The sequence below is a fragment of the Peromyscus maniculatus genome, chromosome 19 (assembly GCF_049852395.1).
Source record: "Peromyscus maniculatus bairdii isolate BWxNUB_F1_BW_parent chromosome 19, HU_Pman_BW_mat_3.1, whole genome shotgun sequence".
NCBI classification, from domain to species: Eukaryota; Metazoa; Chordata; class Mammalia; order Rodentia; family Cricetidae; genus Peromyscus; species Peromyscus maniculatus.
Genome location: NC_134870.1, coordinates 21,876,588 through 21,901,255, shown reverse-complemented (window position 1 = coordinate 21,901,255; position 24,668 = coordinate 21,876,588). Strand labels below are relative to the sequence as shown.

The following is a 24,668-nucleotide window of genomic DNA, read 5'->3' as shown; positions in this document are numbered from 1 at the left end:
TATCCAATACCGGCTGTATCCCTGAACACACAGAGACTTACCTAGCTCTGCCTACCAAGTGCTGGGATTACAAGCATACGCCACCACTGCCCTGCTTTCCTATGGCTTGCTAATAGCTCTGACCCCCAGGCAACTTTATTTATTAACATACAAATAACATTTTAATACAAATAAAATATCACCATAGAGATCGGGCGCGTTCAGGGTGGTATGGCCGTTGACCAAAAGAAATTACTTAAGTAGCAGCAACAGCAGTAGGAACCCACTGTGGAAGTCCAGGAGTGCTCCATACACCAGGTCACTGAGACTCAGCATGGGTACCTATGAGGTCCCGTGTTCTGATTAACTACAGAGGCGTTAACTAACTAAAAGCCTCTGCAGCCCGGGTTGCACGGACAGCTCAGAGTCGCTGAGGCTTCCTGATCTCTGGAGGTGTGAGCTCCACCAGAGTATGTTAGGTGGTGACTGCTGTGTAACCGGTGACCTTGAAGCACAGCAGCTTAAGACAGGGCAGGCTGGTTCATTCCGAGAATCAGGAGTGTCTTGAACAGTTGGTCCTGGTTCAGGGCCTCTCTCAGAGATGCTGCCAAACCGTCAACTTCCACGGGAATAATCTGTAGGCTTCACCTGAGTCCATTCCCCAGATCATGGAATGGTGCATTGGTCCCGGCTATGTGGTCCTTGTCCTGAGCTATCTAAGCATCCTCACAACATGGTTTTTCTTCACATCAAGTGAGCCAAGGAGGGAGGTGTAGTATCTAGTCTTGAAAATCGCACACTTTGTGAGGCAGGGGCATACCACAACAGGCATGTCAGAAGATCCCATTGGAGGCAGATGGCTTTCCCAGGCAGGGATCCAGAAGACAGTCTAGCTGGCAACTCTGCCCTCTAAAGGATGGACATAGAGACAGTGGACTTGCTTCCCAGGGTCAGATCTCAGTTTTCTTCCATACACAGGTTTGTTACGTAGGCCAAGCAGGTCCTTCCCACATTCCAAGCCCATGTTTCACACTTAGTTCCTGTATCCAAAACCAGCTTTCCACAGACAGAGCTGGTATCTGGCCCTGAGTTGACCTCAACCCAAGCTCAATCTCACACCAAGCTCCAATTTGGGCAGCAAATTCCCATAGTGATGCCATCATGGTAAAGTACATCCTCTGTCCCGACCTGTGCTACTGGCTTTGGAAATGGACTGGGAAAGTGGCTGAGTGTCAGAGGCAAATGGTCTAGCCCTGGTGGCTCCAGGGTCAACCACATGAGCACTAATGGTCCCTTGTCTGCTCCCACAGAGAATAAGCAGCTGGGACCAAGGGCTCAATGATATCTCTTCATAAAGCTGAGGTGGTCCCTCGTGGATCACTGGCCGGATGAGCCCAGCTACATCTGTCTGTCCTGGCTCAGTGTCAGCTTGGTGCAGGGATCCAGGCCTTTGTTTCTATCCCATGCATCTGTTTCCTCCTTGGTAAATAGAGATGGTCACAGCTGTGCTAACAGCTGTCTGTGGGCTTCTAGGTGGCCAGAAAGCTGAAGACTGGTGAAGAGGCATTCAAGTCTGACGTCCCTGTCTCAGACAGACCCATGTCTAACCTGGAAAAGGTGCACTTCATTGTGGGTTACGCCATCATGCGTCCCGGACTCAGGTCAGTCTCTCCTCCCACTTCTGTTCAGGCAATCAGGCCACGTCACTGGCACTTAGCCCAGGGTGGCATCATCCTTATCATCTGCCATGAGGTACCAGCTCTTCTCCTACTCTCTGGCCTGGGCCTGTGGTCTAGGTCTCAGCACCACAGATGTTAGAGACACCCAGGGCTCTCAGCTTGCCCTGTGAAGAAAGCCATGAGGGGCTGCGGAGATGGTTCAGTTGGTAAAGTGCTTGCCACACCTGCATGACGACCTGAGTTTGATCCCCCAGAACCCATGTCAAAAATAGGAAAAGGAAGAAAGAGAGAGAGACAGAGAGACAGAGACAGAGGGAGGGAGGGAGGGAGGGAGGGAGAGAGCCAGGGAAAACAGTGTGTGCTCGTAATCCCTGTACTGGGGAGGTGAGGACAGGAGGATTTCTGTCTTGCTGGCCAAATAGTCCAGCCAAGTCCGTGAGTCCCAGGCTGAGAGACCCTGTCTCAAAACATAAATAAGCAATGTGGGGAACGACCAAGGAAAACGTCTACAAGCTCACACACATAGATGCGTACATCCACGTGCATGAGAGGGGAAAGGGGAAAAACCACTGGTCAGTTTTGTTTTTGTTTTTGTCTTTGCTGGAGAGAGCTTTAGTATAGAGAGCTTTGTTTGTTTGTTTTGTTTTGTTTTTTTCAAGACAGGGTTTCTCTGTGTAGTTTTGGTGTCTGTCCTGGATCTCGCTCTATAGACCAGGTTGGCCTCAAACTCACAGAGATCTGCCTGGCTCTGCCTCCCAAGTGCTGGGATTAAAGGCGTGCACCACCACTGGCCTAATTTTTTATTGAAATATTTTTTTTAGCACCATTGAATTTTAGTATGATTCCTCCTGTAAACCTTGGTCTCTATAATTAGGATGCCTGTAGAATGTAGCAGCTGTTTTTTAAAGTTTTTTCCCCCAGCATAATTATTTTTATTAACTATGATCAAACACAGTTTAAGACAGGTTTGTCATGGGCTGGAGAGTCATTCACCTTATTTTGTTGTTTTCTTTTATTGTTTGAGACAGTGTCTCACAGCCTAGGCTGTCCTGGAACTCAAGATTTTCCTGCCTCAGCTTCCCAGGTGCTGGGATTATTCTAGCTCTGGGCATTCATCTTAGAACAGGCTTTAGTACAGGACCCTGTAAATGAGCAAGTTCTTCACTACATTATATGTTAAATATATTTGTTTATATTATATATACTGCGTGTGCAATTTGCTTTATAAGGATTAGGAGTCTGGGTTGTCTCACTCAGGATGATTTTTTTCTACTTTCATCCATTTACCTTCAAATTTCATGATAATTTTTTTTAACAGCTAAGTGATACTCAATTTAAATGTACCTCATTTTCTTTATCTGTTCTTCTGTTGGTGGACATCCAGGTTGTTTCTGACTTCTGGCTTTTATGAAAAGAGCAGCGATGAACATAGTTGAGCAAGTGTCTCTGTAGTAGGATGGAGCATCCTTTGGGTGTATGCCCGAGTGGTACAGTTGTGTCTTGAAGTCGATCTATTCCGAGCTTTCTGAGGAATTCCCACACTGATGTTCCTTGTGCCTGTACAAGTTTGCATTTCCACCAGCGATGGAGGAGTGTCCCCCTTGCCTCACGTCCTCGCCAGCATCAGCTGTCGTTTGTTTTATTGGCCTTAGCCATTCCGACTGGTGTGAGATGGAATCTCAGTGTAGTTTTGATTTGCATTTCCCTGATAAATAAGGATGTTGGACATTTCTTTAACTTATTCTAGATCATTTGTATTTCCTCTTATGAGAATTCTCTATTTAAATCTGTACACCATTTTTAATTTTTTTTTGTTTTCTTGATGTCCATTTTTTTTAGTTCCTTATACATTTTATATACAAGCCCACTACCAGCTTTGTAGGTGTTAAAAATCAACAATAGAAATGGAAGAAAGTACACAAACTCATCAAAGTTAAACAACTAACTGCTAAATGAAAATTGAGTCTAGACAAAAATGAAGAAGGGAACTAAAACTTTGCTAGAGTTAAATTAAATAAATATAACATACCCATACTTATGGGACATAAAGAAGAGGCAAGCTCATAGCACTAAGTGCCTACATTAAAAAAATTTTGAGAGATTTTATCCTAGGTATTTCTTAATCTAACAAGTTGACAAGCAAAAGTAGACACCATATTTCTTTGCTCACTGCTGGAGGAGGTGGCCATCTCCATGGTACGGGTCAGCGTCTTAAGGCAGAGAAGAAAAGTAATTTGAAGTGACTGTGAGGTTGGGGGAAGGAGCAGGCTGGCTTATACATGAACCAGGGAGAGGGGACCAAGGACAGCAGCAGGGAAGGAGGCCATGGGCAGAGGGAGATGGGGAGCAAAGATTCAAAGGAGGAGCTACTTTGTAGGTCTTGGGCAGAGGGGATTGGGGGAGCAAAGAACCAAGGGAGGGGATATCTTAGAAGGAAGACTGAAGGTGAGGCCTTGATGAACTAGGAAGGGGGAGTGGAAAGAGAGCATCTGGAAGACACCAGGTGATGGGCGCAGTCCTAGGCTATGCTAAGACCTGGTAAGGTGAGATCCTCCACTACTGTGTACCTGAGCACCGCCTTGTGCTCCTCTCTCAGAGCCTGTGGTCTGTGTCTTTCAGAGATGAAATCTACTGCCAGATCTGCAAGCAGCTCTCTGAGAACTACAAAAAAAGCAGCCTGGCCCGGGGCTGGATTCTGCTCAGCCTCTGTCTGGGCTGCTTCCCACCCTCGGAGAGGTTCATGAAGGTGATGAAGGCTGGGCTGGGGTGGGACTGGATTGGGGAGGGAGGCAGTTTACAGCAGGGACAGACCCTGAGTCCTAAACCCTGGACCGAGTCCAGAAGTCATAGCTAGTGAGCAGCAATATCTACGCTATTCTAGGCCTCAGTTTTCACATCTGAAAGGATGCTTTACTTGGCTCCTTCAAGCTCCTATCCAGGAGTGCAGGGTCAATGCCTCTGGTCCCAGGCACAGAAATACTCTTCAAGACTAAGTTGGAGATGTAACTCAATTCGTAGCATGCTTGCAAAGCATGCATGAAGGGGTTCAATTCCTAGCACCACCTAGAAATGGAAATGCTGATGTACACCTGTACCAGCTCTCAGGAGGTAGAGGCGGACCTACCTGTCCCACAAGGTGTTGAGATTACTGATGGACAGTTAGGGTCTATCTCGGTATGACTAGAGCCCAGGGCTTCATCTGTGCTGGGCAAGCACTATCAACCACGCTACATCTCCAGCAATGAAGAGTTTTAATTGGCTTGGGCAGAAAATAGAAGGCGCCTCCATTCTGAGTGTCTTCCTCTTCCCGCCATTTTCTCACCACCAGTATCTGCTGAATTTCATTGGTCAAGGGCCTCCCAGTTATGGTCCCTTCTGTGCTGAGCGTCTACAACGCACCTTCGCCAATGGGGTGCGTGCAGAACCCCCTACCTGGCTGGAGCTGCAGGTAGGTGCTGGCAGGGATGGGAGATGGGTAGTATAGGGTAGGACACCCTGTCCAGCCCTTCGGCTCCTTCCACCTTCTCTGTGGCATCTTCTTAAAAAAAACAAAACCATTTATTCATTTGTGTGTGTGCGCGTGCGCGCATGTACATGCATGCACATACCTGCATACAGAGGTCAGAGAACACCTTGCTGGAGTCATCTCTCCCCTACCATGTGGGTACCAGGAATTAAACTCGGGTCACCACTCTTTCAAAAAGTGCCTTCACTTGCCGAGCTATTCCATCGGCCCCTCTGCTGCACCTTCTGGGCCTCCCTGGTCCTTAGCACGGCCCGAGCTTCAAAGCCACCCTCCCTACCTCTCAGTCCACATTCCCGTTTGGTTCCTGTCTCCTGCCTTCCTGGATGGGAAGATATAGCTACCATGCTCTGTAGAGAGAGCCCAGACAGATTCTAGCTCCTAGAAGGCGATGGTCCCGCCAGTCCGTTGCCTTTGTAGCTGTTATTTGTTGTTTGTCTCAGACACCTGCGAGTCCTCAGAAAGGTTCAATCCAGACAACCAGGACAGAGGGAGCACTCTGGCTCATGCCAGTGCCCTGTACTGGCCCACATCGAGACGACAGGCCTCCTCTGGCCACATTTCTTTCATGTTCTCTCTTCAGTTCCTAAGTCCACAGGGCTTCCTTCCCGTAAGCCCTGAACTGTTGGTGAACATGAAACCACTCACATCCCCAGTGTTGTGCTTAGGACCCAATGACTCAAACTGTTGTGTCCAAGCCAACCTTAGCACCGTAGGTTTTCATCTGAGTGTGGCAAATTAGACAGAGACTGCCTCTCAAAAGTCCACGACTCACCTGCTATGTGTGGGCAACGCAGACCACTGGACACCATGCCAAGTCTCAGCCAGACTCTGGGTATTCCTGGGGACTCCACAGGGACAAGCAAGCTCAAGGATGGGGAGCTCTAGGTCTGGTGGTTCAGGGACCGAGGACTACAAGGCGCCATCTGTCTGTCCCCAGGCTGTCAAGTCCAAGAAGCACATCCCGATCCAGGTCATCCTGGCAACTGGAGGGAGCCTGACTATCTCTGTGGATTCTGCCTCCACCTCCCGAGAAATCTGCCAGCACATCGCTCAGAAACAGGGCCTCAGGGACCATCTGGGCTTCTCCCTCCAGGTCGCTGTATATGACAAGGTATCCACTAGAAGTCTTAGCCTACGCATACCTCCCCATACACACCTGAGCCAGGGCACCCTGAAGCTAGAGTCTGTACATCATTAACCTGCCCTAGCTGCATCCTCAGCCACCATATACACACTCATGGGCATGCACATACATACATGTGTGTGCACAGACATTCATATGTATGCATGCACATACATACACACATCAGAAATGCCTCACACGAGATGTCCAGTCCTCCTGCCTGCATATTCACAGGCCAGCAGTTGCACCTTTACCCAGACAGGGCCAGACATGAACCTTCACCCCTAGAACTCAGGAAACACTAACACTTCCCTGTGAGAGTCCAACTCTACCTCCTTCAGGAGTCATTTTGGGGAGTAATGGCCAGACCGCGATCCTTATAAAGATACCATTTGAGGGCTGGGGAGACAGTTCAGTTGGCCAAGCACGGACTGTAAACATGAGGATCTGAGTTCAATCCCTCAGAACGACGGAAATAATCTGAACATGGTGGACTTTGCTGCAGTACTTCAAGAATGGTGACCAGAGGGTCCTGGGGCCTCATTGGTCAGCCAGTCTAACCGAATTAGTGAGCTCTAGATTCATTGAGAGAGCCTATCTCAAAAACTAAGCTGGGAGCATTAAGGAAGACTTGCCACCCACCCATGACCCCCACAAAGCATGCAGATACACTCATATATCCATGTGTGTACAAAAAGAGGAAGAAAGGAGCTTTGGTGTCCAAGTGGACTCAGAAGTGGCTTCTTGGCCCACGCAGGGCGTCACAGTCCCTGTCTTCCACATACGGTGTTAAGGGTAGATGTCCCCGTGGGTCAGGGCACATACCAGCAGCTAACCCCTCTTTAACCCGATTCTGGCCTCAGTTCTGGTCCTTGGGAAGTGGCTGTGACCATGTGATGGACGCTGTGGCCCAGTGTGAACAACTGGCCCGGGAGAGGGGAGAGAGCCAGCGCCAGTCCCCCTGGCGCATCTACTTCCGGAAGGAGTTCTTCGCCCCCTGGCATGACTCCCAGGAGGACCCCGTGAGCACCGAGCTCGTTTACTGGCAAGTCATCCGCGGAGTGTGGTCTGGCGAGTACAGTTTTGAGAAGGTGAGGAGTCGCCCCATTCCTAGGCTGTGGCCATCAGGATGCTCCATAGCAGGGGGACCCAGAGGCAATGGAAATAGCAAAGAATATGACGGGTCAGAGGCAGAGGGATGAGGGATGGGGAGGGAGTTACAAGGATGCAGATGTGGGACCTGTACTGGGTACAGCCATCTTCCCCCAAGGATGGCCTGTGTCTTCTTCCTGTGGGCTGCAGGTTTGTTTGGGCATCTGGGATCCTTGGCACCCACAGCATCAGGCAGGGAAGGCCTCCCTATCTGCCCCAGGCTGCCTCCAGGCTGCTTGGCCTTTCACGGCAGCTGCTCGGTCCTGGGGACCAGGAACATGGCCTCAGACCTGGAGCTGTAACTTCATTGGTAGATTGAACGAGGCCATGGGCTTGGTCCCCAGCAGCGCATAAATGGAACATGGTTGTGAACACCTGCGATCCCAGCAACTGGGGGGTGGAGGCAGGAGGATTAGAAGTCCAAGGTTGTCCTTGGATGCATAGGGAGTTCGAGGCCAGCCTGTGATACACGAGATCTATTCTGAACTGGGAGGGGAACTGGAGAAGAGGGCCAAGAAGAAGAGGAGGAGGAGGAAAAAAGGGAGGGGAGGACAGGGGAAGGTATAAAATGCCAAGAGCTCCATCAATGGGGTGCTCTGTGGCGAGGAGGCAGCAGATGCAGACACTGCGCCACATCAGGAGGCTGGTCTGGGGACCCAGCGGCCACAGCCATCCCAGAGATCTGCCTGCAAAGGGCAGCCACTGCACTCTCTTGGCATGGGGTGACTACACCCACTTAGAGCAGCAATGTTGGGGAGGGGTTAGGACAGGTGGCCGTTCCTGCTTCCTACCTTGTCTGAGTGGCTGGTTAAGCCCATGGCGCTGAGGCAGGAGCAGCCTCGTGTGGAGGGCCCCTGCTCACACCCGCGATGCTCCCGTTGTCCCTGGCATACAGGAGGAAGAGCTGGTGGAGCTGCTGGCCCGGCACTGCTACGTGCAGCTTGGGGCCACCGTGAAGAGCGATGCCGTTCGGGAGCTGCTGCCCAGCTGTGTTCCCTCCAAGCTATACCGGACCAAGTCTCCGGAGAAGTGGGCTAGCCTGGTCACTGCTGCCCACGCTAAGGTCAGCCTAGGGCAGGCGGGGCGCTCTGACCCTGAGCCTTTCTTTGAGGGGAATGAGATGGATGGATCCCTCCCCCCATGAGTCTCCCCACACGCCCCGGGTTCAGGAAGCTTTAACAGGCTCAACCCTGACTCAAGGGACAAATGTCTCCTTTAGCTTAACACCCCACCACAGGTTCCTATCACCTCTCCTCCCTCTTAGTCTCAAGTTTCTCTGCCCAGCAGCACCTAGCTGGCCCTGTCTTCCAGGGCTAGAGATTACACAGCTGCTGAATAGTGACAATTCTGTGACCCTGGCATAGGCTCATCATTGCTTCCCTTCATGCTCACCTCCAAGCCCCTCGACGTCCCCTCATCGGGCACATGGGAAATCTTTGGTGTAGACATCTTAAGCATTTGGTATATGTGGGCAAATGGCCAAAGCACCCTTCATATACGGTGTGGCCATTAACGTGCCTACAGTCAGCACATGAGTGTTTCAAAGTAGAAACAAGAAATGACATTTGGTCCAACAGGGAAAGAGAGCTGGGAGACGTTACCGACACAGCATGGGGGGCCACGTTAGGGAGGGAAAAGGCAAGCCAGATGAAGAAGGGGGCTAGAAGGAGGACAGGAGAAGACGCCTCTGCGAGAGGCTCCCAAATATGAAGGAAGCCAGAGGGAGGTGCCCGGGACCCAGGGACACACAGCAAGACGGTCTTCACAGGCACCCCTCAGCAACAGCAAGCCCGTGTTTGCCTGTTTGCTGTTGCCGTGACGAGACAGCTGAGATCGCCAGCTCAAAAGGAGGAAGGGGGTGGTGGGGATGGCTCCGTGGATAAAGAGCTTGCTGTACAAGGCTGGCAACCTGAGTTCAGATCTCCAAACCCATGAAAAGCCGGATGAGGCAGCACAAGCATGTGCAGTCCCAGTACACACCTGCAGGAAGATGGGAGGCAGGGACCCGAGAGTCCGCAGAACCCGAGAGAGAGCCAGCCAGCCCGGCACATGCATCGGCGAGCAACAAGAGACCTTGTGTCAACTCGCTGGAAGTCGAGGACCAACACTGGAGGTTGTCCTCTGCCCTTCCATGTGGCGGGATGATGGAGATGAGGTCTGGGGTTTTCCACTCCACACAGGCCCCGTATACCCAGTCAAGAGCCACACCGCAGGCGGTGAGGGAGCAGACAGTGGAGGCTGCCCGTTTACTGTGGCCCCTGCTCTTCTCCCGGCTGTTTGAAGTCACCACGCTCTCCGGTAAGAGCATCTGGCGTGGCGGGACGGGGGAGGATAAGGAGCCGCTCCTGGTGGCCGGCATGGCCTTCACTCTGGGTCACCTTCTGGCCAGGCCCCCGCCTTCCCAAGACACAGCTGATTTTGGCCATTAACTGGAAGGGGATGTGCTTCCTGGACCAGAAGGAGAGGACGCTGCTGGAGTTGTCCTTCGCAGAGGTCATGGGTCTGGTTGCCAACAGGTAAACCTCAAGCCCGTTACTTCACAATGTGAGTCCTTCGTTTAGACGTATATGGAACTCGAGGACAGATACTGAGACCGGGGGGGGGGGGGGGGGGAATCTTGTTGTCCTCAGGAGCCGGGCTGCAGTAGCGGGACAAGCATAACAACCACAGAACTTAGGGACCCCCTCTCCTAGGGTTCTCAACTCCTAGGGGTTCTTCCAAGCAATCTAGGAAGCCTCCCCAGGCTCCACTACCGCTCCTCGGTCATAGTCTGCAGAGATGGCCGGAAGCAGGTACACAGTGCTGCTGCTCCCGGGGGGTCAACTGTGCAGCACCTTCCTGGATAACATCCTTGTTGTGTTCCTGAACTGTCTTGTTGCCATGCAAAACTACCTGGCGGGAGCAACTTGAGGAAAGAGGGGTGTGTTCTGACTCATGGTTTGAGGATACAGTCCATCATGGCAGGCAAGGCAGGCAACTGGTCCTGTGGTGTCCACAGTCAGGAAGCAGAAAGGAGACAGTCTCCTTTCCACCAGTCTGGGAGCTGAGCCTGTGGAATGCTGCACCCACATTTAGTGTCTTCCCACGTCAGTTAATCCAATCTAGAAACCCCATCGGATAGACCCAGAGGATTGTCTCATAGGTGGTCTAGATGCTAACAAGGTGACCATCGGTATTAACTATTTCACCCATTCTATAGAGAAGTAAACTGAGGCACTCTGGCTAAGGTAACTGTCCCAGGTTCCAGAGCAAGCCTACAACATTCTGTGTGATGTTCCTCACCATCTGCTCAGAGCAGCCATACATGCAGGGGAGTGGTGTACCTCACTGCCTCTGAGACCCAGAGATCTGCTGGTCACTTGTCCATCACCTCAGGCCAACCTGGACTCAGACCAAGCTCTTTCAAGGACCCTGAGGCGTCCCTTGCTTCCCCATATGTAGCAATGGAGTTGTCACCTTCTCAAAGGCTGCTCGGGGGTGAAACGACAGAGAGAGAGAGAGAGAGAGAGAGAGAGAGAGAGAGAGAGAGAGAGAGAGAGAGAGAGAGAGAGAGTAGGGCAGGCTCCTGTCACACTGCACCCTGTCACACTGCACTCTTCGCGCCCTCAGGGAGGCCCCCGGTGGGCAGAGACTGCTCCTGTCCACACTGCATGAAGAGTATGAGTTCGTCTCCCCCAGCAGCGTGGCCATTGCGGAGCTGGTGGCCTTGTTCCTGGGAGGCTTGAAGGAGAGGTCTGTGTTCGCCATGGCCCTGCAGGACAGGAAGGCCACAGGTGCCCACTGGGAAAGGGAAGGGGTGGCAGCTTATGGGACTAGTAGAGAAGGATGGCTTTCTCATATCCACGAGACCCAAAGCGAGCCTTAGAGACATAAGCATCCATATTATGGGGTCAGCAAGGTCCCCATCTGAAGGGGGTAAAGGAGGAGGTCTCACACATACACCCCACCAAGGCCGCCAATGCTTTCAATCACTAGCAAGGTTAACTCATACCCGGAGGGACCTACACACCATCTCCACAACCACCCCATTATCCCATTTTACAGACACCAGACCAGAGGCTCAGAGAGGGGATCGTTCACCCAGCAACACACAGCTTCCCTGAAAGCTTACTCCAGTGAGAGCTGGGCTGGAACCTATAGGCCAGCATTAGGCTCCAAGACCTCAGCCATAGAGACTGATGCCACTGTAGGCAAACTGGCTGGAAATCAGATGAAAGGGCTCTCCGTAGGAACCCTTAAACTCTGTGAGGAACATCGGGCCAGAGAGGGTGGCCCTGTTACCCCATTAGTCCTCATGGTCACCTAGGAAATAGCATCAGAGGCTTACAGAGTGGCACATGGGCTCAGAGGTCAGGCCACACAGCACTCTGTCCAGGCATGTAAATGACCGGCTGTGAGCTCTGCCTCCTGCCCAGTCCCTACCCTAGTCAGGCTTTGGAAGTCTATTAAGCTGGGGCCGCAGTGAGAATTCCCATGTCCTGCCTGCTCAAGGCAATCGGGTGACATTTCTACACCACCCTCTCAGAGTGGCCTTGGACCCATGGTTCTGTGCCTCAGTTTCTCCATATGCCAAAGGATACCATCTCTGAAATGCCAGCGTAGTCTGGGGACTTTGGAGATCTCTCAGCAAATGTGGCATCCTTGTCTCTCTCTGTGACCGGGACCAGCAGATGATGCCACCCTCCTGCCCTTCAAGAAAGGGGACTTACTGATCCTGACCAAGAAACAGGGACTGTTGGCCTCAGAGAATTGGATCCCAGGCCAGAATGACAGAACAGGCAAGACGGGGCTGGTGCCCGTGGCCTGCCTGTACATCATCCCCTCGGTCACCAAGCCCTCAGCCCAGCTGCTGGTATGTCTCACGTACATCTCTGATCAGTTGGGGCACTGTGAGCACAGTCCTGGGATGCTCAGCCTGGGACCTCACTCACCATCTTCCTTTTAGAAATCCACAAGGGTCACGTGGGCATTAGGGCAGCTCCGACAATCTCCTTTAATCCTGAGTAATGGCCAAGTTGACATATTTATGCAGACACTTAGTAGGTGCTCAGTGAAGCTTGTTCTCTTCCTCTCGCCAGGGAAATGTCCTGGGGATGTATCTCAGGGTGTCCACATCATCCCCTGCCCCAAGGATACCCCTGTGCCAGCCCCAAGAGCTGTCCTTTGGGAAGCAGAGATAGGCCTGCAACTCAAGGTTGCCATCCACAGCAGCTCCTAAATCCCTGAGCAGAAATGTCCTAGGGAAAGAGAGCCATGGCTTGTGAGACCCCGAATGGCCACACCCCGAGAACAGGGTGAGCCAGACTCCACAGCTATTGACGCTAATCTAGCTAAAGAAAAGGAACGCCTTAGAGGGGTCCAATCCACTTGGCCGGCCACATAGTCAGCGAAGGCCTATCACCCCGGGTTCTGACTGCTTGCGACCCACTGAGGGAAGAGCCTTGTGGGCAGTGGCTCCTGGGTAACCATGGGCCTGCCCCCTGCAGAGCTTGCTGGCCATGTCACCAGAGAAACGGAAGCTGGCAGTCCAGGAGGTGCGGGCCGCAGAGCTGCCCGAGGAGCAGCCCGCAGAGTCACCATACACCCTGGAGGAGTTCGCCTACCAGTTCTTCAGGTGCGCTCTTCCCACTCCAGAGGCTGCCAAAGGGCTGGGGTGGGGGGGTGCACAGCCGTGAGTACAAGGAGAGGAAGGCAGCAGCCACCTGAGAGGCCAAACAGGGGCCAGAGAAAGCCTCAGCACAGGTCCTTACAACAGCTCTGTCTCTGGCAGGACCCCAGACAAGGAGACCATCAGCAGGGCCACGATGCCTATGGCCCGCAGCCGAGGCCACCTGTGGGCCTACTCCCCAGAGCCACTGCGCCAGCCGCTGCTCAAATGCGTCCACGACAAAGCTAAACTTCGGGATGCAGCCTGCCAGATCTTCCTTGATATCCTTCCCATCGGCCTACCCTAGCAGCAGGCAAGCCTACAGACACATACCCGCCTGGGTCCCTTCCAGACCCACAGCTACCTGTGAGGGGTCAGGCCTCATGTGAGAAAGCACCTTGCAGAGCCAATACTCAGCTCCCTGCAAGGATATTTGAGGCTCAGTAAAGGGCCTGGAGAAAAGCGTCCATATGGAGTGGTCCCAGCCTGGGGGCCAGTGTGAGCCTGGGTCAAGGGCCAGTGAGGGGCTTGATTCAGGGGGGGTCAGTGTGAGCCTGGATCAGAGTTTAGAGTGTGCACTGGTCCAGAGGTCAATTTGGGACTTGTTTCAGAGGTCAGTGTGAACATGGTTGAGGGGGTCAGTGAGCAGCTTGCTTCAGGGTTGAGCCTGGGCCCCCCGGGCAGCATTGGGCCAGGGTTGAGGCTCTGATTGGAGGTTCAGCCTGAGGCTGCCCAGGTACTATTCTCCTTCACGGTCACACCCATTCTCAAGTACACAGGCGACTACCCTTCCCGACAGTCGTGGCACAGCCTGGAGCTCACAGATCAGATGTTCTCGTTAGCCCAGCAGGACCCAGCCCTTCAGGACGAACTCTACTGCCAGATCCTGAAGCAGTTGACACACAACTCCATCAGGTCTGCCAAGGTGTAGCCTCCTGCCCTAGGCTCCGGACTAGGCCTCTGCCAGGGGCACACAGTCAGTCACACGTAGGTCTGGATCCATACCCAGCAGCCAAAGCGGCCATGAGAGGCCTGGGGCCCTGTGGGGTCTGTTAGTATCTAAAGACGGTTGACGAAGAAGGGACAGCCCCGCCCTACACCCTGCCCACCATCCTTTCTCTGTGTGACCTGGGCAGGCTGTGGCCTCTCTGAACCCATTTCCATAAAGTGGATAGTAGTATCTGTCTTGTCGTCAGGGCCTGAAAGTGCCCTGTTGCACTGGGCAGCTGGACTGCAGGCTGGCATAACGTAGCCTTGGTGTGTACTGCGTCCCCCTCCCCTCCCCATGGAAGCACCGGAACCCACGGGCCGGGTGTTCCGCCTCTGCCTCTGAAGTATCTGGTTGGCCTGGGCACGGCAGAGAGCCCCACCCCTGACGGGAGCTACCCCCACAGGTACAGCGAGGAGCGAGCCTGGCAGCTGCTATGGCTCTTCACGGGCCTCTTCCCGCCAGGCAAGATGCTGCTGCCCCACGCTCAGAAGTTCATAGACTCCCGGAGGAAGAAGCCGCTGGCTCCCGACTGCAGCCGCAGGCTGCACAGGGTTCTGAGGTAGGCCTGCCGCCTTGCAACCCCGAGAGCACAGGCTCTGTGTGACCTCAGGCCCCCTGCCAGGAAGATGGGACCCGGGACCCGGTGGAGGACGGGGCAGGAGGCTCAGGAGGGTCCCGGGGAGGCCTGGGTGTTCAGAGATGCTTCTGTCAGGATCAATGGGCATCTTACCCATGGCTCCATAGAAGTCAACTGATGTCCCAGCATGGCCGAGGCATCTTGGTCCAGCCCAGGGTGGCTGAGGTCAGAAACCTGTCTCTCTTAACCCCTGTACCATCTCCTTCCTCCCTACTATCATCAAGAGGGTCTTCCTATGGAGCTCTGCCAATCCCCATTAACCCTAGAGTGACGGTGAATTTGGCATATTCATGCAGGCACTTAGTAGGTGCTCAATAAAGATGACTCTCTTCCTCTCGCCATGGATATGTCCTGGAGACAAACTCAACCTTCCTTGGCCCATGCTTCATTTCCAACATGAGGCCAGGGTGTCCACGTTTTCCCCTGTCCCTTGGAGTCTCCTGCCTTCTCTGCCTTGGCCTTGACCGTGATGAATGTGGGCTGACAGTGAGTGTGAGTGGCCACACATAACTGCAGTCATGGAGGAAGTAGCATCCTTTGAAGGGCCATGCTGGAGTCCCCACCCCCTGCTCAATCCCCTGAGCTGTGAACACAAGAACACTCCTGTCCATAACACCATAGTCAACAGCCCCTGGCATTGCTAGGGAGCCCGTGTGTCCCCAGCCTTCTTGAAGGTAGGTGGGACTAGGCTCATCTTCATCTCAGGGTCACATGTAGAGCTTACAGGGCAGAGACAAACCCTAGGAAGTCTGAGGAGCAGGAACCCACCTGCCCCCCTGCACTGGTCAGTGAGGGTCCTTGTTTCCAACCCCAAGACTGAATGCCTTGATAGAGGTTGGAGGTTGGGGTGGATACAAGAATGAAAGGAGTATCATTGTGGCTGTCCTCCTCAGGATGGGACCTCGGAAGCAGCCCCCACATCACATAGAGGTGAAGGCTGCTGAACAGAATGCGTCCAAACTATGCCATGAGGTCTATTTCCCCAATGACACCAGTGAGGTGAGTGCCCAGCCTGGTATACGGTGAGCCTCGGGCCTCAGAAGGTTGCAGGACACAGTCTCACCATCCCAGCATGCTCTTTGTTCATTTAAATAGATCCATATTCTAGGTTCCAAAGGGACTTTCTCACCTCCCACCCCCTCCCCCACCCCCACCCCCCACCCCCGCTCACTACCCACATCTGTGCCAGCATGCCTGCCTCCATACTTCAAGGCAGCATGGGGAGCAGCGGACTGAGTTAAGGTGCCATGGGAGGTGGACGGGGGCTACCAGTGAGATCCGAAGAGGGAACTATTCCAAAGGTATGAGTCAAGATTCTAGGCCAAGGAGGAAAGGGAAGGAAAGCCAGAGGGCTGAGCAGCAAGGCTGAGTCCCGGGTCTCGTGGGCCCCTGGAGGCATCTGTGGTGAGCAATAGCCGTGGGCCTTCGGCCCAGAGCTTGCCCTGGGGGCTTGAGGAGGCGGAAGGGAGAGGCAGGAGGTAGGGGACCACTGGGCCCCAGCTGGGATAAAGAAGGTCAAAGTAGAATGTGCCCAAGGCCACCCTCACACTCTCCGCCGTCACATGAGCATCTGTGACTTGGGTACAGTTAAGTCCATGCAGTGACAGTTCCCATAGCCCGCCTACAGGGTCACAACACAGGTCCAAAGGGCCAGACCTCCTGGGTCTAGCCTGGGCCCAGGACAGTAAGAGTTGTTACCAAGCAGTATGGTATGTGGGTGGTTTTCTGGGGCCCGTCCTTCTCCAGACAGACAATGGTCAGCCCAAGGCTTAGAGATAACAAAGGCAGGCCCAGGGTGACGGTCCAGTCACTGAAGTGCTTGCCACACAAACAGGGGGACCCTGGTTCAGATCCCTGACCTTGAGTAAACGCTGGGCTCCATAGCACCGGGAGGTAGAGGCTCCCTGGAGCTTACTGGCCAGTCACCTCAGCCAAATGGATGAGTTCCACATTCAGTGAAAGACTTTAAAAGAAAAAATGTGGAAAGCAATTAAGAAAGACACTTAAGTGACTTGGGTGTCTTTAAAGGTGTGGTGGCGCTCGCCTTTAACTCCAGCACTTGGGAGGCAGAGGCAGGTGGATCTGAGTTCGAGGCCAGCCTGGTCTGCAGAGTGGGTTCCAGGACAGCCAGGGCTACACAGAGAAACCCCTTCTCAAAAGAAAGGAAGGGAGGGAGGGAGGGAGGGAGGGAGGGAGGAAGGAAGGAAGGAAGGAAGGAAGGAAGGAAGGAAGGAAGGAAGGAAGGAAGGAAGGAAGGAAGGAAAAAAAGACACCTGAGGTTCACCCCTGGCCTTCACAATCATGTGTACACAAATGCACACGTCCCCACATACCCACACGCACACGCGCGCGCACACACGTACAGGAGGACATACCCTAGAGCAGTGGCTTGGGAAGCCTTCTTGCCCAAGCTGGGACCTAGGCCTCACCTGCTATCTCTCTGCGCAGACAATGGAGGTGGGCAGCAGCAGCCGGGTGCGAGACCTATGTGAGAGCATTGCCACTCGGCTGCAGCTGGCCTCCTTGGATGGCTGCAGTCTCTTCATCAAGATCACAGACAAGGTGAGCAACTTGGGAGGCCAAGGAGTAGAGCAAGATCCTCTTGCCTGAGGAGGCCTCCCGTGACCATCAGACCTCAGCCTGCCCAGAACACTGCTAACCATGCCCTTCAGTGAACAGCTGGGGCTAGGGGGCGGGGTCTTGTGGTCCCACCCCCTGCTGGTCAACCCCAGTGAGCCCCCAGCCCACCCAGCCAAAGCACAGCGTTTCTGGATCCAGCCTCACTGGGTCTCCTCGGAGGATACTCTCCAGAAGCCGCCATACCTGCCTCTGCCTCTTCCCTCAGGTCATCAGCCTGAAGGAGGGAGACTTCTTTTTTGACAGCTTGAGGCAGGTATCTGACTGGGTGAAGAAGAACCGGCCTCAGAAAGAAGGTGAGGGGCATCTCTGTGGAGGGGGGTGGCTGCTTGACGAATCGCTGGCATGGTTCCGGACCCGTCCATCTGCTCTCACTCACCCCCATGTTCCCTAGACATGCAAAGGGCTAACTCCAGGCAGGCAGGGTGAGAGAGATAGCCCAGAGCCCCGCCTCATGGCAGTGGGGGTGGGGGTGGGGGCCCAGGGACATTTCTTACGCAACCCTACACTGCTTGATGAAGATGAGTCAGGAGCCTGGGAGAGGAAGGACACAGGCTTTCCAGGCCAAGAGTCATGAAGGCTAGGAGTGTTCTCTTCAGGACTGAGTCTCTGGAGCCTGCTGGGATAGGCTCAGTGCCCACTGCCACCCCTCTTCCAGGGGCCGCCATGACACTTCCCTACCAGGTGTTGTTCATGCGGAAACTGTGGCTCAACGTGACCCCTGGGAAGGATGTGAACGCAGACACCATACTCCACTACCACCAGGTACCCATCAGGCGGCCCTCTTGAAGTCACAAGGGCCATTGCCAGCCTACCCCAAATCTGTCCTGAGACATGGGAGAGGAAGGGGGCAGGGAAGGGGGCAGGGAGGAACTCTCTTGCCCTAAGCACTTGCAATGAGTGAGCAGGGCCAAGACCCTGAGGGTCGGCAGCTCTGGGGACAAGGTCTACAGTGTGAGCTGGGAAGGGAGAGCGTGCAGAAGGCTGAACCTGATGCACCAGCTTGCAGCTTGGAAGGACAACATCACGTGGACAAAGCCCATGTCCACCACAGCACACTGCCAGGGAGCCCTCACTTAGGACTCTCCCTGAGGTCCTCAGCCTTTGCCCGCTCCAGGGTCCTGTCACCTAAGACCCAGTGTGTCCGCCACTCAGGAGCTCCCCAAGTACCTTCGAGGGTTTCACAAGTGCTCCCGGGAAGACGTTATCCACCTGGCAGGCCTCATCTATAGAGTCCAGTTTGGCAGTGACCGGTCTCAACTGGCTAGTGTCTCAAAGATCCTGAAGGAACTGGTACCTCAGAACCTCACGCGACTGATGTCCTCAGAGGAATGGAAAAAGGTCCTTGACAGGGTCTGACTGGGTTGGGCGGGCTGGTTGGCTTGGGACGTGGGCTGCCTGCACCTGGGCTTTCCCTGCCCTGTCCTTAGGACTTCCAGATAGGTGGGCATTGCTCTGGCCTGAGTCTCAGAGGCCCTGGGTGTCCATGCCCTGTACAGAGGGCCCCATCTGGTCAGGGCAGCCAGCCCAGGTCCTCAGTGACCCTCTTTTCCATCAGAGCCTCCTTCTGGAATGTGACAAATACCAACACAAGACAGTGGCAGAGGCCAAGGTGGACTTCCTGAAGTGGATCTACCGCTGGCCTACCTTTGGGTCTTCCTTCTTTGAGGTGAAGGTAGGCCTTGATCCACACCCAGCCCCTGCTGCCATCCAGGCCCCATTCAGCTGAGTCCTCAGTGCTTACGACAGAGCGTGTGTGTTCTCACTGTAGCCCTAGCGAGCATTTAAAAAGTGGCCACCGGGGAGCTGAGGAGATGTCTCAGTTGACAAAGTGTCTGCCTTGCCAACATAAGGACCTGAGTTGGATCCTCAGAACTCAGGTTGAAACACAACAATAACAAAGCTGGTCATATGCTGCTACCTGCTAGTGACCCTAGTGCTGGGGAGATGGAGAAGGGGATCCCCAGGATTCACTGGCTAGCCGGCCTAGCCTACTTGATGAGCTCCAGGACTGTGAGAGACCTTGTCCCAATATATATATATATACAAACGCACACACATACAATACATATATACATACATACATACAAGCACACACACATACAATACATATATACATGTATACTTACATACAAACAGCCAGTGAGGTGGCTCTGTGGGTTAAGGCAATTGTCACCCAAGTCTGATGACCTGAGTTCAATCCCTGGGACCCCACATGGTGGAAAGAGGAAACTGACTCCCACAGATGTCCACTGACCTCCACTCACCCATGTGCCAATGTAGACACACGCAAATAAACACATGTTTAAAAAGCAATGGCACCCTGAGGAATGACACCCACGATTGACCTCTGACCTCCACACACGGGCACACGTGTGCACAGACCGCACACATGGGCACACATACCCAACCCTGTATACACATGAACACACATACGAATAGAAAGTGGTCCCCTGGCCCCCTAGGCTTGTCTGAGACCATTGTGCCTCTCCCTCCGCAGCAAACCTCTGAGCCTTCCTACCCAGACATCCTCCTCATCGCCATCAACAGACATGGGCTGCTACTCATCCACCCCAAGACCAAGGTAGAGAGCACCAGGGGCTGTGCCGGCTGCACCATCGTCGTCGTCATCGTCACCCAGTCTGGGGGTGGGGGGATGGGGGGGATGCCTGCCTTCCTGCCCGCCCCTCCCTCCCCTGAAGCCTGGCCTCCTGCCAACGGCCTCTCTGTCCCCAGGAACTGCTGAACACCTACCCTTTCACCAAGATCTCCAGCTGGAGTAGCGGCAGCACCTACTTCCACATGGCCCTGGGCAGCCTGGGCCAGGGCAGCCGCCTGCTGTGCGAGACCTCTCTGGTGAGCACAGGCCCCGTCCCCCACCCCTACGCAGCACCCGGAGATGCTGGTGTGTGTTCTCACGACCCATCTCCACGTGGAAGTTACTCACCAAGAGAGACTGCTTGCCCAGGACCAGGCGAAGCCAGCCAAGGCCTGCGGGGAGGTTAGATGCACCCCCAAGGCCGGCAGCCAGCAGTCACGTCCAAAGACTAAGCTGACTCTGGACCATCCCAGCTCCCTCTGGGGAGAGGGTGGGACTCAGCTCCACCAGAGCGAGCCAAGCCCAGCACGGTTTGGGGGGGGGGGAGCTTGTGTTCCTCCTTTCCTCCTGTTCCACCACGACAGCCCCAGTGCTCTCTCTGCACCCACAGCCTCTGACCCCACCCTGTCCTGTCTAGGGCTACAAGATGGATGACCTGCTGACCTCATACGTCCAGCAGCTCATGAGTGTGGTGAACAAACAGCGGGGCCCCAGGGCCCCCGCCCTGGCCAACCCCTAACAGGTCCTGTCTGCACCCAGCCCTCCAGGCCGGGCTTCCATCCCCTTCTCAGCACACGAGATCACCCCCCCACCCCGCCCTTGCCCCCTACCCACCCACCCACCCCCCACCCCTGGTGTTCACTGCAGAGGCCAAGGAAGGTCTCAAGCCTCCTGGCAGGTGATTGGCAGCCCCCCCCTGAATTCACAATAAAAATTCACCTACCAGGAGGGAGTGTGTGTCTCTGAGGGGAAGGGTGGGTGCCAGGCGGGCAGCCTCCAATCTGGGGGTGGGGCGCGGCTCTCTACCCACCAGAGGGTCTAATCCAGATAAAGCAAAGGGTACCGTGACTCTTCCCAAAACCAGATTGTTGGGGCCCATCTAGGCTTCCTAGTGGCTTTACCCAGCAGGACTGCATGAGAGGATGATTTGATCACAGGCCTGAGTACCGGGTGTTTGGAAGGGTCTACACTTGGCTGTACCTAGCTAAGGGGAGAGGTTCTTTGGCATTGTTATAAAAAGCCCTTTGGAATAAAGTTCTGGGCCGGATAAGGATCCAGGCCCACTCGAGGCTGGATCCTGTGTTTCTGTTTCTCTCCCCTCTTTATTTCTTCCTAAGTCTCTCATCCCTCACTCCTCAAGAGTCGCTGGGATAAATAAATGTGGGATCTGGTCCCCCGCCCCAGATGACAACCATACTCTCCAGGCATGACTTCATCTTCGTTTCCTCCTTCTTCCACACACACCCTCCCCACTCCCTCCACCGCTCTCTCTTCTTTCTTGTTCTCAGCCTGGGGAGAGGGTGTCCCTGGAGACCTTGCTTCCTGGGCCTCTGCACAGGTTTTTTTCCTTCCTCGTGGGTCACCAAGGATGCCTGCTGTGCTCCCAGGAAGGCCAGGTGGAAGGCACATGTCAGTGTCAGTACACAGGGCCGCTGCCACCATGCCTGAGGAGTCCTGGCTGGTTTTGTTTATAAATCCTGGTGGCAGCCAACCTGGGAAACCTGAAACTCTCTGGTCTGCCTGTCTAGGGGGGAGGGGGGTCTCTGAGTGTTTGTTGATCATCCCCAGCAGGGGCACCTCTACACCACCCTCCTCCATCCCTCCCACAAATCACACAGGCACACCCAGTGTGTAAATCAGCCTTCATTGTGCAAGTATGTGATGATCCCTTGCAGGTCCGAGCTGGCTGGGGCACTGTGTCCCCCTGGAAGTGGGACCCCAGCCTTGGTGGGCAGCCCAGAGGCTTTCTGCAAGGTCTCCTGAGTAGTGAAGGAAAGGGGAATCTCAGCCCTCCAGCTGGCTCATCCCAGAGGTGGCTGGATTCGCTGATGCAGTGTGAGCACACACGGACGGACGGACAGTAATGTGGTTGAGTAACTGAAGGGCCGCCCCACCCCCACTCCAGAAGCCTCCATGTGCAAGGTGCTGGCCCTAGGGCTGGGACAGCTTCCCAGGCAAGCCCAAGGGTCTCTCTCAGACCGAAACTCTCCCAGGAGAATGGAAAGGACCAGTGTCAGGCTGGGATCTGTGGGCTGAGCAAATGGCAGATAATCCTGAGCCCAGTTGGTTCCTGTCCCTGGAGGCTGCGTGTACAGGAAGAAATGCCTATGAGGCTGGGACAGGTCTCAGCAATAGAAGAAAGTACTATGTAACCCCAAGGTAGACTGGGGACAGACATCCCAGAGGGAGGGGGAGGCGGCCAGCAGGAATTGCAGGGGTGGGGGAGGGCAAAGGTTCTGCGGGCAGGCCAATGGAGGCCGAGGACCTTCAGACGGAGTTGATGTCCACAGACTTGGGCTGGGCCTTGCGTGAGGTCATGTCAGACAGCTTCTTCAGCCTCTTCTTCAGCTCCAGGGGGAACTTTTCATAGCACCTTTTACACACAGGCTTCATATCGAACTCCACAAACTTGTTCCTGCAGACAGAAAACCCCAGCAGTCTGTGCCCTCCCCACCCTGACCCCAGACAGTAGCCAGAGGCAGAGCAAGGTCCCCTCAGCTGCCAGTCCTCTGTCCTCCACCACCCCCACCCCAGCCTGTCAGAGCCAGGAAACCAGGCTCCGGGGTAAGATGTTAGCCAAAGGGCACTGGGGAAGAGGAGATGAACCGCTAGTCTCGCTTCCCTCATAGAGGCTTCTCTCCAGAACCCTCTGTGGCTCTCTGCTGCTCTTGGAAGCTTGAGCCCCTACCTCACCTCACAATTCCAGTCACCCCCATACCCTTCTAGTCTTCAGGAGGGAGCCAGCCACCCGACAGCTTGCCTTTACATATACTGTTCCCTGAGCCAGAATGTCCTCCTCCAAAGCCCAGGGTTCTTGTAAGTGTGCAACTGCGTCCTTCATCGCTCTCTGGGATCCCTGGTCTCCCTCGTCTGCCTGGCCTGCTCCTGCCTCGCACACACCCAGGGCTTGCCTGACGCCGGAAGTTCAGGGAAAGCAGGCTGGAAAGTCGGGGCTGCAAAGTGCCCACCCACCACTACTCACTTCAGCGTGAGCTTCATGCTGCAGGTGGAGCAGGAGAAGCAGTTCACGCACCAGGCTTTGCCGAGGGCTGACACCACTGTGGGGCCAGATGTGGGATTAGCAAGCCCCGCCCAAGCCAGCTGCAGGCCCAGCTGTGCAAAACCAGAGCCAGATGGGACCTGCAGCTGCTGCGGGACAACCTCCCCTCCACCCACCGCCGCCACCGCCGCCGCCGCCACCACCATCCCCCAACCCACGACCCCTCCCACCCACCACCACCACCCCACCAGCCCCTCCCACCCCCAGGAGAACAGGCTGGCTGGGGAAAAGCAAGGGAGGGAGGGGTTTGGGGACAGAGGCCTCACCGTCACCCTCAATCACGTGATTGCAGTTGTAGCAGACATCCCCAAAAAGCTGTGGACAAAGCAAGCCATCAGTGCCGCCCACAAGCATAACAACCTCCCTCCCACGCCCCCCCCCCCACCCCCGCCAGTCCTCTCTGAGGATGCCCAGCCTGATAGAAGCACTCCCCGGGAAGGGCCACAGGTTGAGACATTGCTCCCCAAAGCTCCCATTGCTCCCCACGGATGCATCCTACTGAAGCCCTCCTGCAGGACTGAGGGCCAGGGTGGGACCTCATCCCATCAGCCTCTGGGGCCACAATGGCATTCTATCAAATGAAGACACTATTCGGACAGCTGCTCACATGTCTTACACACGGGCTTCAAGACTCTAAGCCGGGACCCAAGCCTGACTTCTGGTGCACACAGTGGACTCTGGGGTGCCTGCAGCACCCCCACTCATATAAGAGGAAAACCCGGAAGCCCAGAGACCCTGGGAAGCATCTTGCTGTGCTTTTCAGCATGTGAGGACACACTGTCCCCCAGAGCCCATAGCCTTTCCCAGGACCTTCTCCAACAGGTCACCCAAGCACCACTTCGAGACATGGAGATGTCTGATCACAGCCCTACTCCTGCTCTCCCAAGGTCCTGAGTCCCCTGACCACCCTCCAGCCCTGGGTCCTGAGGCCCCTGACCACCCTCCAGCCCTGGGTCCCGAGGCCCCTGACCACCCTCCAGCCCTGGGTCCTGAGTCCCCCTGACCACCCTCCAGCCCTGGGTCTTTTCAGGATCCATCCCAGGCCGTACCTGGTTATAGTGGGTCTCACAGTAGGCTAGGCCTTTCTTCTCATAGTGCCTGTGCCCAAGGAATGGCTTCTCGCACTTGGCACAGACAAAGTGCTGAAGGAAAGAAGGAGCGGCTGAGCAACACCAGAGCTGTCCCCAGGGACCCCAGAGGACAGGGGAAGGGGACGGACAAGGCTCACAGCCGGGCAGAAGAACTGGCACCAGTAATGGAAGCTGTAGGAACCCGCTGACCCTTCTGTTTTTACTTTTCTCAAGGCGCGGTCTCATGCAGCCCGGGATGTTTTCAAACCCACTGTGTCGTCAAGGGTGACATTGAACTTCTGATGCTCCATCATGCCTGCTTTGATACAGTACTGGGGTCTGAACTCG

The 24,668-nt window shown here is 54.8% G+C and overlaps 2 protein-coding genes across 5 annotated transcripts in view; one reads left to right on the top strand and one right to left on the bottom strand.

The window, feature by feature from the left end:
- The window catches only part of Myo7b (myosin VIIB), an 85,670-nt gene extending 64,870 nt beyond the window's left edge, over positions 1–20,800 (top strand). Inside the window, exons 25-47 of the mRNA XM_015996660.3 lie at positions 1,513–1,640; positions 4,278–4,404; positions 4,987–5,106; positions 6,122–6,295; positions 7,171–7,398; positions 8,355–8,522; positions 9,640–9,757; positions 9,849–9,975; positions 11,069–11,232; positions 12,130–12,311; positions 12,946–13,073; positions 13,230–13,387; positions 13,868–14,021; positions 14,501–14,656; positions 15,628–15,733; positions 17,183–17,296; positions 17,580–17,667; positions 18,030–18,136; positions 18,527–18,712; positions 18,930–19,046; positions 19,872–19,955; positions 20,108–20,227; positions 20,608–20,800. Coding sequence (XP_015852146.1) covers positions 1,513–1,640; positions 4,278–4,404; positions 4,987–5,106; positions 6,122–6,295; positions 7,171–7,398; positions 8,355–8,522; positions 9,640–9,757; positions 9,849–9,975; positions 11,069–11,232; positions 12,130–12,311; positions 12,946–13,073; positions 13,230–13,387; positions 13,868–14,021; positions 14,501–14,656; positions 15,628–15,733; positions 17,183–17,296; positions 17,580–17,667; positions 18,030–18,136; positions 18,527–18,712; positions 18,930–19,046; positions 19,872–19,955; positions 20,108–20,227; positions 20,608–20,709 — 3,156 coding nt within the window. The 3' untranslated portion in view covers positions 20,710–20,800. The remainder of the gene's footprint in view (positions 1–1,512; positions 1,641–4,277; positions 4,405–4,986; positions 5,107–6,121; positions 6,296–7,170; positions 7,399–8,354; positions 8,523–9,639; positions 9,758–9,848; positions 9,976–11,068; positions 11,233–12,129; positions 12,312–12,945; positions 13,074–13,229; positions 13,388–13,867; positions 14,022–14,500; positions 14,657–15,627; positions 15,734–17,182; positions 17,297–17,579; positions 17,668–18,029; positions 18,137–18,526; positions 18,713–18,929; positions 19,047–19,871; positions 19,956–20,107; positions 20,228–20,607) is intronic.
- A 1,018-nt stretch (positions 20,801–21,818) lies between these two features.
- Positions 21,819–24,668, bottom strand: part of Lims2 (LIM zinc finger domain containing 2) — a 38,527-nt gene continuing 35,677 nt past the window's right edge. For 2 of the 4 annotated variants that reach the window (XM_015996663.2, XM_042264272.2), the window contains exons 7-10: positions 24,300–24,392; positions 23,517–23,565; positions 23,173–23,248; positions 21,819–22,605 (exon numbers count right to left, since the gene is read on the bottom strand). In XM_015996663.2, the coding sequence (XP_015852149.1) occupies positions 22,458–22,605; positions 23,173–23,248; positions 23,517–23,565; positions 24,300–24,392 (366 nt within the window). In that variant the 3' untranslated portion in view covers positions 21,819–22,457. The remainder of the gene's footprint in view (positions 22,606–23,172; positions 23,249–23,516; positions 23,566–24,299; positions 24,393–24,668) is intronic. The other 2 variants (XM_076554880.1, XM_076554881.1) reach the window with 2 other exon arrangements.